The following is an 18339-nucleotide window of genomic DNA, read 5'->3' on the forward strand; positions in this document are numbered from 1 at the left end:
CTTTATGTACCTGTAGGTTCGGGACTTTGTGAGGAAAGACATGCCATCCATTCCTGGGCTGTCGCCCCTGGGGTTGCGGGGCAAGTTGGCAGGGGAAGTGAGAGCTGAGAGGTGGGCAGAGGCCTTGCCGAGGGTGAACACGTGTTTGTCATGAAGTTAAACTTCACCTAGTTTAAGGTGGTGCATAGGGCACACGTGGTGGCGATTATGAGTAGGTTCTTTGTGGGGTAGAAAATAGGCGTGGGGGGCCCATGAATCACTCCACATGATCTGGCCATGTCCAAGACAGGGAATTCTGGCAAGAGTTCTTGGACATGATTTCCGAGGTGTTGGGTGTGGTTCCGATTCTGGAGGTGATGATATTTGGGGTGTCGGAAAACCCGGGAGTCCAGGGGATGAGAGGGGTTGATGTTTTGGCCTTTGTACCCCTGATAACCCGGAGACTAATTTTGCTTGGGTGGTACGGGTTGGAGCCGCCGAGAGCGAGTGTGGGTGAGTAACCTGGTAGAATTCCTGAGGCTGGAAAAGGTCAAGTTTGTTCTTTGAGGGTCAACAAAGGGGTTCACCGGAGGTGGAAGCCGTTTATTGATTTTTTTTTAAAAGGAGGATTGAGGGGTCAGCAAGGTTGGGGCCACTGGGTAAGGGGGTTAAAATGAGAAGACGGGGTGTGGCCGTCGGGGCGACAGGCTGTTTGTGGTTGTTTATTGAGTTTTGTTGTCCTTCTGATATTTTGCGTATTTATCTGAAAATTCTTTGAATAAAATATTTTTTTTAAAAAGCTGTTCTTTCGTATCCCAACTCCATTGTATTGTGAAACAAAGTAGATACTTTAAAGGACAACCGTTTACAAAATCTGACATTCCTAAGGCTTTTGTGGGACTTGGTAACTAACAGCCTATCCACCGTCAGCACAGGTACTTCTGCTATTGTTTTTAAAAAAATATATTTTTATTAGAGTATTTGCAATTTTTATAATAATATTAACAGCGAGCGACATTAAACATGGTACAATAAACATTTCCACCCCATCACAATCTGCACACACCCCAACAGTCTGGCCTGCCCCCACCCCCTTTGGCATACTGCTTCTCCTGACATTTTAAATTTCTCTGAGAAAGTCGACGAACGGCTGCCACCTCCAGGTGAACTTTAACATTGACCTTCTTAAGGCGAACTTTATTTTCTCGAGACTGAGAAACCCAGCCATGTCACTAACCCAGGTCTCTGCACTCGGGGGGGCTTCGAGTCCCTCCACATTAATAAGATCCTTCTCCAGGCTACCAGGGAGGCAAAGGCCAAGACGTCGGCCTCTTTCGCCCCCCTGGACTCCCGGCTCTTCCGACACTCCAAAGATCGCTACCTCCGGACTTGGAACCACCCGTGTTTTAAATACCGTGGACATCACCCAAGGGAAATCCTGCCAAAACCCTCTAAGCTTCGGGCATGCCCAAAACATGTGGACACCTCGCTCACCTTTCCTCTGCCCCCAAAAACTTGCTCATCCGGGCCACAGTCATGTGTGCCTGGTGAACTACCTTGAACTGTATCAGGCTAAGCCTGGCACATGATATATTAACCATTCTTAGGGCATCCGTCCACAGACCTGCCTCTATCTCTCCCCCTAGCTCGTATTCCCACTTGCCCTTCAGCACCTCCACCGGAGTTTCCTCTGATTCCAAACTTTCCTGGTAGATATCTGATACCTTCCCCTCTCCCACCCATGTACTGGAGACCACTCTGTCCTGTATCCCCCATGGTGGCAGCAGCGGGAAGGCTGGAACGTGTCTTCTCAGGAAGTCTCGTACCTGCAGATACCTAAACCCATTCCCTGCTGGCAGTTCAAATTTATCCTCCAAGGCTTTCAAGCTGGGGAAGCTCCCGTCTATAAATAGATCGCCCATCCTCCTAATTCCTGCTCTTTGCCATCTCCGGAACCCACCATCGGTACAAACAGATGGTTATTATAAATCGAGGTCCAAACCGATGCTTCCTTCACTCTCTCTTATATCTCCTCCACTGCCCCCAGATTCTCAGAGCCGCCACCACCACCGGACTTGTGGAGTATCGGGCCGGCGAGAACTGAAGAGGTGCCGTTACCAGTGCTCCAAAATTTGTGTCTTTACATGACGCCACCTCCATTCGCTCCCACACCGACCCCCCCCCCCCCCCCCCCCCACTACCCACTTCCTAATCATGGCTATGTTAGACGCACAGTAGTAATTACAAACGTTTGGCAGCCCCCCCCCCCCCCCCGACTGCACTCCAGCAACACTTTCTTCACTCGCGGGGTTTTACCCGCCCAACAAAGTCCGAACTAACCTTATTTACCTGTTTAAAAAAGGCTCTCTGGGTGAAGATGGGGAGGCACTCAAAGACAAACCGAAATCTGGGGAGAACCGTCATTTCACACCTGTGATAGCGGGAGCATGTCCCATCTCTTAAAGTCCTCTTTCATTTGTTCTACGAGCTGGGATAGGTTTAACTTGTGCAGTGCCTCCCGTTCCCGAGCCACCTGGATTCCCAGATATGGAAAGCTCCTTCCTACCATTCTAAACGGCAGCTCTCCCAGTCTCTTCTCCTGCCCTCTCGCCTGTATCACGAACGTTTAGCTTTTCCCCATGTTCAATTTATACCCTGAAAAACTACCAAATTCCCCTAGGATCCTCATAACTTCTCCCATCCCCTCCAATGGGTCTGAAATATACAAGAGCAGGTCAGCTGCGTAAAACGAGACACGATGTTCTCCTCCTCTTTCTCCCCCCCCACCCCCACCCCCACTCGAACCAGCCCTTTCCAGTTCCTAGAGGCTCTTAATGCCATGGCCAGTGGCTCTATGGCCAGAGCAAACAGTAGCGGGGAGAGGGGACACCCTTGTCTCGTCCCTCGGTGTACTTTAAAATACCCCGACCTCAACCGGTTCATAGCCACATTAGTTACTGGTGCCTGATGGAGCAACCACACCCAGTCAATGAAGCCCTCACCAAACCCAAACCTTCCCAGCGCCTCCCACAGGTAATCCCACTCCACCCAATCAAAAGCCTTCTCTGCATCCATTGCGACCACCACTTCCAATTTCCATCTCCTTTCCTTCTGAGGGCATCATAATAACATTTAAAAGCCTTCGGACATTGGCCATGAGTTGCCTGCCCTTTACAAATCCCGTCTGGTCTTCCCCTATCACCCCCGGGACACAATCCTCTATCCTTGTGGCCAATATCTTAATCAGCAGTTTGGCATCTACATTCAGTAGAGAAATTGGCCTGTATGACCCGCATTGTTCCAGATCCTTCTCCTGTTCCATGATCAATAAACTCGAGGCCTGTTGGGCGGGGGGGGGGGGGGGAAGACGCCCTTCTCTATTGCTTCATTAAATGTCTTCGACAGCAGTGGGCTCAATCTCTCCGAAAACTTGTTATAGAAAGCATCCGGCTCCGGGGCCTTGCCCGTCTGCATGCCCTCCAGCCCCTCCATTATTTCCTCAATCTCAATTGGGGCTCCCAGCCTTCTTCTGCTGTTGTTTATGGGCATGAATACCTTGCACCTTCTTTGCAGTAAAACAACCTGGGTCAATCTTTAGCACTCATGCCATCCAGACCTGATGTCGGCACAAGCCAGTATGGGTCATGTGACCCCCTTTAGTCCTCCATTTTGTCCACAAGTGAACGCCCTGAAAAAGAAACAATCTTTTAAAATCATGCGTTTCTAACTTCTCACATGAAACCTGTGGGCTCCCATTTCTCCTCTGTTCAAATCTTAGCCAACCAGTTTCCACCCTGGTCATAATCACCAATGGTATCTGACTGCAGCTGCGACACATTTACCTTTCTGTAGTATTTTACACAGCGAATGATGCCATGTGCCTGTCCTGTCACGTTCTTCCCATGGTCCACTCTGACCTGTCACATGCAGACAACACAAATTCAGGAAATAGCACATTTGACCAGGTTAGGCTGGGTGGAGATATTGTTGGAGTGGGCCTTCCATTGGTAGTCATCCTGGAAATTCTCCGAAAAGTTAGGAAAGTGCCTTTCAATGTTCAATTGCCCATTGAAAACTGGGAGCGACGGTGGACTGCTCCTGAAAAAGATTGTAATCCTGTGTAGGTCATGTTATAATCAATATATATGTGGCATGGGGTTATTGGTTGCATTAAAGTAACTTCAAATCCAGGCACTTGAGCGTTGCAATGCTGTCACTTCAATACCAACAATAATGGAAAACAAGGAAATGGATACATTTATATATACATAAATAAATTGGAATCAAAAATAGAAATTGTGAAAATGACTAATGTGATTTCTACTGTTGCTTTCAATATCTGGACAGGTTTAAAACAACTTTTTGATCAATCCTCTGCTGGGAGCTGCACGAGTCCCTTACAGAACTGAAAGTTGTGGGCTCCTGATCTGTCCCTTTCTTTGCTGCACACTCAAGCTGACCCAAAATTCGTACAACTTGAGCATTTGTTTGAGTTGAGCTAAATGTTAAACCCAATATCCTATCCACTACCAACAGTTTCCTTCTGTTGTGTCATTGTCTTCTCCTAACCTTATCCTACCCTTCAGTTGAAATCCTCATCTGCTTTCATCCTGTCTTGAGACTTGCATCTCCAGTCCTCTTGTTGGTGTAATGCTCAATCTCATTGAACTCCAAATCATTCAAACTGATGCCTGTACACTGCATGTCCCATTAGTCCATCACCAAAATCCATTAAACCAAACTAAAAGCAACAATGACTAAAAGGTATGCAACACCTCCTCTATACTACAGAAAAAACCTCTTTATTAATGCTTTAATGCAAACAATAACCATGCCACATATATATCGATTATAACATGACCTACACAAGATTACAATCTTTTTCAGGAGCAGTCCACAGTCGCTCCCAGTTTTCAATGGGCAATTGAACATTGAAAGGCACTTTCCTAATTTTTCGGAGAATTTCCAGGATGACTACCAATGGAAGGCTCACTCCAATGATATCGCCACCCAGCCTAACCTGGTCAAATCTTCCAGTCTTTGGATTGTCACAGGATGAGTTTTGCCCACCAGCAATTGTCCTGTCTTCCCTCCTGCCAAGGGCATGCAACCTTCTCTCTCTGCTGACCACACCAGTTGCAGCCTTTTGTTTCTGTGAGACGTCGCTCTCGCTGCCCAAAGACTCAGACAGAAAGTCTGTCCACAATTAGCACAGCTGCTTTTTCCTTTGTTTTCATGTGTGCAATATAGCACCTTTCTCCCAGTAAGTTTCAACCTGGGCACCCAGGTTTTAATTGGACAGAATTTGAAGCAGATCATAATATCCTTTCCATTGTTCCATTTTACCTTGAACTAAAGAGACAGCCCCAAAACATAATCATCTTATAAAATTTCCTATTCATAACAACATTATCTGATCAGTATCATTACTTTTTGTGGGAGTTCACTGTGCGCAAATTGGCCGCCATGATTCCCATGTTAATTTTGAAGTGTAGTCACTTTGATACTTAATTGGCTGTAAAGATCTTTGATACATCAGATGGTCATGAAAAGTGCAAAATGCAAGTTCTTTTTCTGAATATTTGCTAACATTTAACCCTTGATCTCATCTGCAAGGTTATTCTGATCCATTCACATTGAAGCACTGCAAAAAAGGTTTAATTTATCTTTACCCCATGAAGATTTCTTTCTTGTCAATTGATTCATTGAATAATGATGGGATAGATCATGGTGTGTGGCTTAATGATTTGGTCTCTGGATGTAGGAACGTTCAAGGTGTGAATTGAAATTGAGCGAAATAATTGCATTTCGTATATATCTAGCATTACCTGCACTTTTGGGCCAGTATCTGTGGAATTCAGCCAACTGATGAAAAATAGGCAATTTTAGTTCGGGATCATTATTTTTGACCAGTTACCTGCAGTATATTTGAATGACTTTCTGCCATTGATTGTGGTGCTAAGTGCATATTTATTGCTTATTTTCATTTCACAAATATTAACTTGTATTCAGCTGTACCTTTTTGGATTTTGTTTTCCAAGGTTAAGAAGTGGCCATCAAAATTTCAACTCCATGCGTCAACTTTTCTTTGACTGTATGAAAGCAACATCACGGGTTTTCACCTTTTTTGCTCAGTGACGTGAATGAGCACGGAATCATGGAGTAGTAAATCCAGATCGAGATTACTTATCCTATTCCCCTCATTAAAAGGAATGAATTTGGGCGGCACGGTTGTGCTGGTTAGCACTGCTGCCTCACTGCGCCAAGGACCCGGAGTTTGCACATTCTCCCCTTTTCTGCGTGTGTCTTACCCCCACAACCCAAAGATATGCACGGTAGGTGGATTGGCCACACAAAATTGCCCCTTAATTGGAAAAAAAATAATTGGGTACTCTAAATTTATTTTAAAAAAGGAATGAATTCATAATTTCTCTCAAAGCTAATGCCCAAATGTTGCAGTATTAAAATCTAGAAACAATTCTACACTTCGGCGTATCAATACAAGCTCTTACACAAATGTTCTTCAAGGTTTTCCATCCATTATGTTAATGAAGTTGTGTCAGAGCTTTCAACAAGAGCTCTGCTCCATTACACTCTTAAAACCTCGGTGGTGAAGGCGAAACCAGCTTTTAAAGAAAAAATTGAGAAGCACCAAAAGTAGCTTCTGTTCATTTTGTATCTGATTGAAATCTATCTCACAATTAGAGTATGTATCCAGTCTTCTGAATGAAGACAATCTTGAGTATGCTTTTCCCTCCCCTCTTCCCAATTATATTTGTGACCTGTACAATTATCATACACATATTCATTCTACATAGAGAAAATTAAACCTTTTAAAACACTGGAACTACATGGACAGAGATCCATACTGCATTTGAGTTGCAGTATTTTTGCTTACCTTTTTATGTTTACTGATCATCTTTGTATTCCAGCTAGGAAAATACTCTTTCAGTTTTCATCGTCTACATAATTGGTCTCCAGTTGTCTAATGAACCTGTATCCATTTATTATAGCAGCTGTTCAAACCGATAAAACAATTTTTTGGCAAGAAGCAATTCTGTTTTCAGGTTAAGTACGGGAACTAAGTCAAGACTAAGTTCATAGCTCGGTGAAGTCCAATCTAATGAATGAGGGGTTTAATAGTTGCACTTGAAGCAATACAGAAGCCTACGAGAGGAAATAGGTTTTGGGATCCTGCACATTAACTGTTTCTGTACAGCATTGCTATTTGAGTCATTACTTTCAGAAATATAGGTCTATAATTTCATTTCAAATATTTTGTAATCTGTCAGTTTACTTATGTACTGCAAATTTGGTGATTGAAATGTGGTAAAAGTGTATTAGTTTACTGTTTCTTTACCTGGGACTTGTGTTTGATTTATTAACTAATTAGTATTATTGTGATGGATTACACTTGCATACAAGTGAAATCAAGTGTTACAAGGTTCTCATTTTGTAAATTGCTCATCTGTTTCCCTGATGAATTATACAGGATTACAGTTCCTTTCTCTATAAATTAACGCCCTTTCTAGTAGTTGAAACTCTTCCAGTGTAGATAATGTTTTCTAGATTGCATTAATGGTTTGACAACAACATTCACAAAATGAAAGCTACCTTCACAGCTCCTTTTTTAAGAAAAGCAGATTCTAGCATTGAGCTCGGGCATCTGCATTCGTCTCCATTAATATTTAATGTGGGTGTGTTTTCAGATTACAAATTAGCTGGAATGTGTTTCTTCCTGCAGTTTCTGTTGACAAGTAATGTGGTTCATTTCACAGAAAATAACTGTAATCGCTCATTTTCTAAAGTTACCTGCCTTGCCAATCTGCAAGCAAGCAAGCATGGTAGAATCTAAGCTATTGCTAGATGTGATTGTGTTATATGTGATATCACAGCTAACCTTTAATATACTTATTTTTGGAAAAGCATTTATCTGTGGTGTATTTTTGATGATGGGACTAGTTGCATTTATTTCTTTTTAATCCTAGTTCTGTGGCAATCGGATCCTTCTGCGAAAAACACAAATTGCGTTTACAGAACAACTTTGATCAATATTCACTTTCATTCTATATCTTGCATCCAGCAGTGGAAGCAAGGCAAAACTGTCCATTTTCCAAATAAATCCAGCTGCTTTAAAATTTGACATGCTGGTGGCATGCACATGAAAAGCTTAGGACAAGCCTTTCTGCTAGACTGCCTGCATTTAGTTGCTTTGAGCCTCGTATAGACTATCTGGGAGAAGCATGGGTGGAAATTTAAGCGATTTTCTCCAGGGGAAATATTGAAGTTCAATTCACCCACACCACTGCCGGGAGTCTCGTGCTAGATAGCACAGTTCAGTTGAAATTTGTTGACTGCATTTCATAATAAGTGTGATGGAGGTGTGAAGTGAAGGGAAAGGCTTTCCAAAGAATGGTTTGCTGGGGAGGAGTGGGTAAAACTTAATTTTATAAATACATTTTCTGTGTGGTAGCCGAACACTTCACTTTTAAAACTTAACTCAGTAGGTGCACAGGTGAAGTTTTGACAAATCTGAATCATGAATGCCTATCATATGCAGTTTTTAATAGAAGGTTACAGGCCTACCCACTATTTTCTCTGTTTACATGCAGCAAGGACATTTGGCCGACGAAGAGGTAAATACATTTTTAATACTCAGTGTTTGCTTGTCGAAATTTCAATGTTGTACTGGAGTGATTAACAGTTTTCAGTTGCTAGTATAAATCTTTTGGCAAGATTTTTCTGACATTTTGTGATTATCCCCAAAATTGAAGAAAGCATCAAATAATTCTAAATTAGTGGCTTCCAGTTTGTTACTTTGAATTTTTAAAAATAAATCTTGACAAGATTTGTTGTATTTCTTTTTAAATCTGTGAAATCATGGAATAAAATGGTCTGTTTTTAATTATGGCTGAAAAAATAATAATTCTAATCAATGGAATACCATGGAAGTGCAATTTTGAGATTTCCTTTGAGCTTGGTATTTTATTTATTTGAAGCGAATGGATTTGTTTTTGTTTCCCAACGCTGTTATTTTTAAATCTGGTCATGGTATCCAAAGAGAGGCTCTTGAGTGTAAACCAGGTGTTTCCCCACAGAGGACAAACAGGAATCTGTGGTAGAATCACCCGAGGCTACTTGAGGTTTTATTTGCCTTGCCATCTGGACACCGAGTGGCAAAGGGAGACCTTGAAAAGAATGTTTTACTTTACTGTTTTTCTAGAGGGTTTAAAAAAAAAAAAATTCCTAAGTAATTCCCTTTGCGTTATTCTTCCTTTGGATCACATTCAGCCTTATGGGCTGATCGTCTGTGACATGCATTTCAGTCACCATGGTCAACACCTCTTAAAGATCAGCTATTGGGGCACTTTTTGCCCCTGTTCTAGTTTACATATGTCTGCTCTTTTACATCAGGGTGCCAGCCAAGGCTCAGTTGCCGGTGCTCTTGTCTCGGAGTCAGAAGGTTCAGCGTTGAGATCCCACTCTACGTACTTGAGTACAAAAACCAAGGCTAACACTTCAGTGTAGTATTGAGGGAGTGCTGCACTGTTGGAAATGCCATTATTGGGATGAGATCTTAATGTCTGGTCCCATCTGCCTGTCTGGGTGGATGGAAACGATCCGATGGCACTATTGGGAAGAATAGCAGGGGAGCTACCTGCAGTGAGCTGGCCAATATTAACATCTCAATCAACACCACCAAAACAGATTAGCTGATCGTTATCACATTGCTGTTTGTGGGGACTTGCTGTGTGCAAATTGGCTGCCTTGTTTCCTACATAATGATAATGGCTGCAATTCAAAAAGTACTACTTTAGCTATACAATGCTTTGAGATATCTGGCCATGAAAGTGCTATATAAATGCAACTCTTTTCTCCTTTAAGTGGCCTATAGTTTATTTGGAACAAGTTATTTAGTTGATGACCCGCGAGTACTGCTTTTTTAAATACTGCGAGTCGGAAACAAATTACTTTCCTGCATCAGAAAATCTTTCTTTTCCAGTTTTAGTCCCATTCACTTAATGAAAGTATGGGGTGATTTTAACAGTGCTTCCGGTGCAGATCAGGATGTGCTGGTTAAATCACTGGAGAGGCCGAAATCTGGATCAATGCCAGACGTGAATTTAACGTACACGCTCCCGGTGGCGGATTCTGGATTCCGCTCAGACGTGGCGAGACACCAGTTGATACCAATTAAGAGCAATCTTCATCATCTCCTTAGCAAGATGAATGCCCAATCTAACGCCCTCCTGGGAACTAACTGGCTCCCCAGCGGGAGGTCATGCGGACGCTGTTAGCATTTCTGTTTAAAAACAAAAAGCTGGCGCAATGACTACAGAGGGGAGCCGAGGAGGTGAGTAGCCATTTCCATCCCCCAGCATGCAGCCTGGGGGCACTGGAGCTGCTGCCCCAGTGTTCTGGGAGGACTGGCCTAGTCAGTTGGCTGGGTGCCATAGGTCGGGGTAACCCGTGGGCTTGGAGTAGGGGGAGGGGGTGCCCGAGGGGCCATCTGCAGGGCACCCAGGCCATCCTCCAGTTTTGTGCATACACATGACAGGGACAACTATAGCTGCTGCCTGTCTGTTCTACCAAACACTTCCAGGACAGGAAGGTTATATGCTGAAGGTCACTTGAACTTTCTTTGGCTGAGAGCAGCCTGTGGCTGCACAGCTGAAGGCTATTGCTAATAAGCAATTGGCCTTGTTAGTTACGTGAGCACTTCATAGCTGCAGATTGCGTTTGCTGCTTGCTCCTGCTGGTGGCTGCAAATGCCTGGAGGCTGCTGTTGCTGTTTGATTCATTTTCTGCAACTGGAAAGAAGGACAGTGTTTTCTAAGATATCTGGGTCCTAGAACACCGGGCTTGGGGCACATGTGTCCAGAAGGCAATCCGGTTTGAGGCAAGAAGACGCTGTGGGGCCTGGTGACATTGATCCGAATGGGTCACCTGATAACGTTGTTGGAAAAAATGCTTTCGCAGATTGTTGATGCTTTTGTTGCTGGTGTGGTGAGTGCTTGCTGCATGTAACTCTCACGTCACTGCGGGTTAAACACGCTGGAAGTCGAGGATGTTCAACTGCACCTTGAACGCTGGTGGAATATGTGGATGCCAGGATTTGGTTCTGGTGAGATTGGGTCGTGTGGAGGGCCTGCACAGCTGCGGCTCCTGGACGGTGACTGGCACTGATACGTGGAACAAGTAACACATTGATGGGCAGATCATTTCTACAACAATGTTCCAGATATAATAACACATTCTCGGGCTTATCCTCCGGTTCTGTTGAGGAACCTGCGAGGAGTTTTCTTTTGTGCAAAAGAGCTGATATAGCTTTGTATTGGTACCAATGTGGAACGGGAATGTTTCTTTGTTTAATGGTTACTGTGATGTGTGGAATGTTACGTAGTTGAATTTCAAATCTTTGTTACTGTTGACTGTTTAATAAACAAGATATTCTCAAGTGCATTCTCATGGGTAACGTGCAAGGTCTCAGACGAGTGTTAATGCCCAGTATTCCAATCCAACTGCAAGGCCTGGACACTTTGCCTGAACTTTGTCAACACCACAGAGGCAGCAGCCAACAATCAAACACCCAAGAGCTGGGATTCAGCACTGATGCTATCCCTGCAATCAGAGGGTGCGTGTGTGGATCAGGGGAGGATACCTGAGCATGGTCTCTCTAATCCCAGCAGGGGTCTGGAGTCTAGGGGCTCCTGCTGTGGCCGGGTGAGTGTGTAGAGTAAGGTTCTCTACAACTTGCTCGGTGGATGGCAGTGAGAGAAGTCAGGACGCGTAAGGGTGGAGGGAGGCTCAGAGGATATAAGGGCCCCAGGGGAGAAAGAGGAGAGGGAGAGAGATGCCAGTCCCAAGGTGTACCAGAGTCGTTAGTCTTTCAGTGACTTGATGGACAGCATTTGCCGCAGGAGGCTCTGCCTCAGCAAGCAGACATTGCGGCACCTGTACCATATCCTTGCAGACTTGTCACCCCGTGGAGGTGCGGGCCGCCCCCTGTTGGCTGTGAACATCACCCCAGCCCTGAACCTTTTATTCGACTGGCTCATTCCAGGACTCAAGCAAGGACTTGTGCAGCATTTCCCAAGCTACAGCCCACAAGTGCATCTGTGAAGTCACAGATGCCCTGTATTTCCAGGCAGGCTAACTATATTAACTTTGAGCTGGATCAAACCCATCAAGGTGCTCAGGCAGCAGGAAGGAGTTCCACACCCTGAATGTTCAACTTGTGTGCCCGCCGCCTCCGGATCATGCACGTGTGCCCTCTTCCCGGGACATGGAGATCCTCAGTGTCTTTGAGGATCACCCATGATCCTCCTTCTTGGGGGATAAGAGGTGCCCACTGAGTTTGAGTGCGGAGACCTGAGACCCAATTATGACGAGGCCTCTGCTGCCACCCGTGCTGTCATTGAGCGGTGCACCGGACGTCTGAAAATGCGGTTCCGATGCCTGGACCGCTCTGGTGCTGCTGGCACTGCAGCTGGATGATGTCCTGGAAGAGGGACATGTGGCCTTGTCTGAGGAGAATGAGGAGGAGCCGGACCAGTAGAGGTTGGCGGATGAGGCCAGGGAACAGCTGGAATAAGGAGGACCAGCGGCAACGAGGGCTGAGGAGGCCCTCATCCTTGCCTGCTTCTCATAGGACGAAACTTTGTCTGTCAGCTCATCACCCCAATCACACCTCCTCCCCCACTCCACCCACCCTTTTCAGGGAGCTGGAGCCGGAGGGCCCTTGCTGACTTACTGGTGTCACTGGCATTGCTGTGCCACCCTGTTCTGCCAGGAGTGGGTTGGGGGGGGAAAGGGGAAGAGAAGGGTGGGGGGGGGGGGAAAGAGAGGGTGGGGTGGGGGGGGAAAGAGGGTGGGGGGGGGGAAGAGAGGGTGGGGGGGGGAAAGAGAGGGTGGGGGGGGAAGAGAGGGTGGGGGGGGGGGGAGATACTTGGGTGACGTGCAGACTCCCGTGATCTCCCCAGTGACGGGCACCGGGTTGGCCTCCAGCTCTCCCTCCTCCCAAACTGTGCCTATAGGGCCATAGGGGTCTCCCATGAGATGGAGGGGCAGCTGGCGCGAGCTCCAAAGGCCCCTGTGTCATCCAGCTCTCCCAGTCCTGGTGCCTCCCCATTGTCTACACCATGGCGCTGCCTTCCGTGATGCTTCTCAGTGACTTGGGACATGCTCCGGAGAACCTTGGCAATGTCCACTCATTTCTGAGACACGTCGTTCAGCGTCGACGCCCTCAGCCATGGTCGTCACAGATTGAGCCATGCCTTCGACTCCACCACGTATGACGCTGACCCCCCTGTTCCAGGCTTCCCTGTGGTTGCCACTTTATCAGTGTTGGCCTCATTGCCATGCCACCTCCTGCACCTGTAGCCTTTGAGGCTCATCCAATCGGCTAGGCACTCGCTGGAGTGTCGCTGGCACCCCCCCCCCCCCCCCCCCCCCCCCCCAAAAAGAGTCTCACTGGCATTCCCTCGTGTCTTAATCAGCTCCAGGATGATCTTGCCTAGAGGCTCAGTATCTGACTGGGACTCCACTGAGTCTTAGGATCCAGCTGGCCTCCAACTGCTGACTCCCTTGGATGTTCCTGCCTCCACCTGATGTGCATCAGCAACTGTGTGATGCTTACCAGATTGTGCCCCACAAGACTGTCCACTAATGTCGCCCACCGAGGTGTGTGCCTCTGGCTGGTGACAGCTGGTGGCAGCGCTGCCCATGGCCCGGACCCATCAGGTGGAGATCCTGCAATAGAATGGACATGTGGTCAGTGAGAAAATATCTTTACAGAACTTAAATGTTTATTTTAAGAGCTACACTTCACTGTAGAATTCAACAGACAAATTGCTTTGTGTCAACAATCTGTGGGCAAGCCATTAAAAACTGTGGTCACAAGAGCAGGTCAAAGGCTGAGAATGTTGCGGCGAGTAACTTACTCCCTGACTCCCCAAAGCCTATCTATAGTCTATAAGGTAAAAGTCAGGAGGGTGATGGAATGGGTGGCATGGTAGCGCAGCTGTTAGCACTGCTGCCTTATGGTGCCGAGGACCTGGCCCCAGGTCACTGTCCATGTGGAGATGTCTGCGTGGGTCTTACCCCACAACCCAAAGATGTGCAGGGAGGTAGATTGGCCACGCTAAATTTCCCCTGAATTGGAAAAATAGGAAGGAAAACGAAAATGTAAAAAAAAAATGCTGGAATACTCCCCACTTGCCTGGATGAGTGCAGCTCCAACAACACTCAAGAAGCTCGACACCATCCGGAACAAATCCCACTTCATTGGCAACTCATCCACAATCATTCACTCCCTCCACCAACGATGCACAGTAGCAGCAGTGTGTACCATCTGCAAGATGCTCTGCAGGAACTCACCAAGGTTCTTTAAGCAGTACCTTTGAATCCCACGACTACTACCATCTAGAAGGACAAGGGCAGTGGATACATGGGAACACTACCAACTGGAAGTTCCCCTCCAAGCCACTCGCCTTCCTAACTTGGAAATATATTGCCGTTCCTTCCCAGCCACTGGGTCCAAATCCTGGAACTCCCTCCCTACAGCACTAAGTGTACCTGCACCATATGGACTCCAGCGATTCAAGAAGGCAGCTCACCATCAACTTATTAAGGGCAATGAGGTATGGGCAATAAATGCCAATGAAGCCCACATCCCTTGAAGATACTTGGACTTTGTCTGCTAATCATCAGATTTAATGCTAATCATAAAACTCTAGATTTTTGAAAGAATATAATACCTTTTATTCAATGATCAAGCAGTGTAACGGTTTTAGCTCGCGTCCTTCAAGTCAACTGTATTATTAAAAAGCTATTTTGAGGTTTATTTGTAGGGTGGTAGACTTGACCTACATCTCGGAACGTCCAGTTTAATGAGTTCATTCCAGTGTAAAGATATTTCTTGCATATTTAGTGATGTAACTTCCTATAAAGAATTTTTTTTAAAATTGTTGCATGCACAATAATTTTTTTCCAGTTAAGGGGCATTTTAGCGTGGCAAATCCACCTATCCTGCACATCTATGGGCTGTGGGGGAGACACTGGGAGAATGTGCAAACTGCACATGGGCAGTGACCTGGGGCTGGGGTTGAACCCGGGTCCTGAGTGCTGTGAGGCACTGTGTCACCGTGCTGCTCCCTTCCTATAAAGAATTTAATTGAAGCAAATAATTTTCGGGAGTAAGAGTAGACACCAAAATCTCCACCGTAACCCACAGCTCCCAGTTTTCCTTTACATATTAATTTGGTTTGAGATAGCAAGACTACCTGTCTGTAGCCTCTCCTGTATTGAATGCCCGTTAGTATGGCTTGGCAAGTTACTGGTATGGGTGGTGGTGAGGATTTGCATGTTCAGGATGGAGTTATCCCTCTCAGGATGAAATGGAATCTTTCATTCATGAAAATGCTCCATGAAACAGCCCAGCGGGGAACTTCACAGCCACCCCCTTCTACCTGTGGCTCAATGGCTTAATGTCTCAAGTGGCTTCTCACTGTGTCACATGGAACAGAGTGGGATGGGGTATGGTTTGAGGGGGGCTGCCAGCAACCTATAATTTATAAACACTTGTGAACACAACTTGCATGTATTGAATGAGATTCTGGAAAGGTAACAACTGCAGCTGTGAACCTTTTTGTTGCTATGATTTGCCCTTTTCAGTTGCAATGGTGTAAAGTGAGAACATGGAGAAACACGTTTTCTACTCTCAGTTGATCACTAATTCTTACAAAATATTTCCCAAGTTAATGCAAGAAAGTTAGGAGCAAATCTTCAACATAGCATCAGAAATTGCATCCAGTTACTGGAGTTAAAAAGGAAGAAATTGTAGAAGTGATTATAGTTTATATCTGTGCCCCTATTGGTTTCTAGGAATGCTAGATAGCTTGTTTAACAGCAGAGAATGTAACTTTCATTCCATCGCTTCAGAACAGTTTTACAAACACACATCCCAACTGGCTGTACTCCATATTGTTAAAAATTTAAATACAACACTAGTGTACATCTAATGATCATCTTTATATGTTTGTATCTTTTTTTTTAAATGTTTTTATTCTCCATTTTCACATTTTCCTTCAAAATTTACACCCCACCCACAAACAGTAAACGGTAACAAATACAAAATCAATCCCCTTAACAATACCAACAATACCATCCTCCCACCACCCCAAACAACGGCCCACCTGTCAATATATGCATCCAATAAAACAAACCCTCCCACGGTGGAAACAAAAAACAAAGGAGAAAAAGGAGTCTGGGACCGTCCATGGTCACCATTAACCTATAGAGTCCACTCTCTTCTCTTTCCCCCCCCCCCCCCCCCCCCCCTCCCCCCAACGCCATCCAACCTCTGAAAGAGTACCGTACATGATACCCAAGAGTTATAAACACTTCCCCACCCCCCCGCCTCCAACTCCTCCCGTCCACTGCCTCTTGTAAAACTCCTTCCCCCAACCTCGGTTCCTTCTCCCCAACTTTCTACCCCGGCTAGACCACTCGGAACCTGTTCTGCCAGGCTCTGCCAGGCTCCAATGGCTGTAGCCCCTCCCCCGCCTCACTCCCGTTCACTGGCCGGCTTAAACCGGCCAACGTGGAGGCCCCCGCCCGGGTCCCTTTCCCCCTTGCCCGGCCCTAGGAAAGCCCAGAAATCCCCTTTTAGCACACAAACCCCGCATATCCACCTACACCCCAAAGAGCCCTCATTTCGAGTAAAAGTCCCATCACTTCCCTTGTCCAAATATATACAACATTGGCTCCTTTAGCCCATACAGTGAAACAAAAAGAAGAAAATACAGTCATGAGGTTACATCGGCACATGGCCATTTCTCAATTTCTCAGTTCTGCCACAGTCCTTCTGCCTTCGCAAACTCCTCCGCTGCTTCCGCCGTTCCAAAATAAAAGTCCTTGAGATTGTAAGTCACCCTCCGCTTCGCTGGATATACAATGCCGCACCGCACCTTGCTAATGTGCAGTGCCCTCTTCACCCGGTTGAAGGCAGCCCGCCTCCTCGCCAGCTCCACTGTAAAGTCCTGGTATACACGTCCACCAGCTCCAGCCCACTGCACCACCCACTTCTGCTTGGCCCAGCACAGGACCTTCTCCTTCACACTGTACCTCCGGAAGCACAGAGTCACTACCCTTGGCGACTCACTCGCCTTTGGTACAGGCCTCCACGACCGATGAGCCCGATCCAGTTCGTATCGGGAGGGATCCTCCCCCTCTCCTCATAGTTTTGCCAGCATCGCGGCAAAATACTCAGCCAGCCTCGGTCCTTCAACTCCTTCGGGCAGCCCCACAATCCTCAAATTCTGTCGCCTGGATCTGTTTTCCAGGTCTTCCATTTTTCCTCGCAGATCCTTGTTGATCTCCATCACCTTCCGCATCTCTTTCCCCATCGAGGTAAGTTGATCACCGTGCTGCAATAATGTCTCCTCCACTTCCTTCAGCGCCTGCCCTTGCTCTCGCACCCCCACCACTGCGCTTGCCACCGCCGTCGTCACTGGGGAAATCGCCTCCTCCACCAGGACACTCGAAGCCTCTCTCATCTCCTTCCTTATTGTCTCCATGCATTTTGTAAACTACCTTTCGAATTCCGCAGCCATCACCTTAGTTATTTCTTCAGCCGTAAGCAATGCGGCCTCCCCTGGTGCTCCATTTTCCTTGGTGACCCCGGGGTGACCTTTCCACTCCCCGACAGACTTTCAGCTGTTTTCTTTACGGCCGTTTTTTTGCTCGCCCTCGACATTTTTCTTTACTGTGCCTCCTCTGTGTCTTCTCCCTGCTTTTGCCGCCTCCGTGGACCCTGGGACTGGGCTTAAAGCCCCGAAAATGCCTTTCCCGAACGGGAGCCCTCCATTGTGCGGCTGCCTCCCGCCCGCCGTCACCGAAAGTCTGTTTGTATCTTTTAAAAGGCTTTCAGTGATATTCCATGGATTAATTGCAATTGAGAAATCTTGTATAATGCGTATTGATGCCAATAAAGGTGCAGACTATTTTCTTTCCTTCGAGGCAATGTTATTTTAAAGGCAATAATCCTTGAATGATTACTGAACTGTCTGCAGTATTAGTCATGAAATAACTTCAGTTAAATTGGCCCATCGAATCCCACATTTTTCAATGAATCTTTAGTACTTTACTGTAGAGTGGATGTTGATATATAGTTTTCATGCATCCTTCAGTTAACAATTTGTATCTATCTTAATTTAGATTTTATTTCTGTATTTTTCCTGATCCGACAGTCGTATTTTTTGAAAAATACATTTTGTTAGACATGATGGCGAGGCCGCTCATCACCTTGCTCCTCATGAGCCTTATATGACTAATATCCATTTTCAAATACTGGAAAAC

The 18339-nt window shown here is 46.0% G+C and overlaps 1 protein-coding gene across 1 annotated transcript in view; it reads left to right on the forward strand.

Annotated features, from left to right (window-relative positions):
* cpeb3 (cytoplasmic polyadenylation element binding protein 3) overlaps positions 1–18339 on the forward strand; it is a 192659-nt gene that overhangs the window by 87462 nt on the left and 86858 nt on the right. The window contains 1 exon segment of the mRNA XM_072479090.1: positions 8592–8615. Coding sequence (XP_072335191.1) covers positions 8592–8615 — 24 coding nt within the window.

Source organism: Scyliorhinus torazame, chromosome 16 (assembly GCF_047496885.1).
Source record: "Scyliorhinus torazame isolate Kashiwa2021f chromosome 16, sScyTor2.1, whole genome shotgun sequence".
Classification (NCBI taxonomy): Eukaryota; Metazoa; Chordata; class Chondrichthyes; order Carcharhiniformes; family Scyliorhinidae; genus Scyliorhinus; species Scyliorhinus torazame.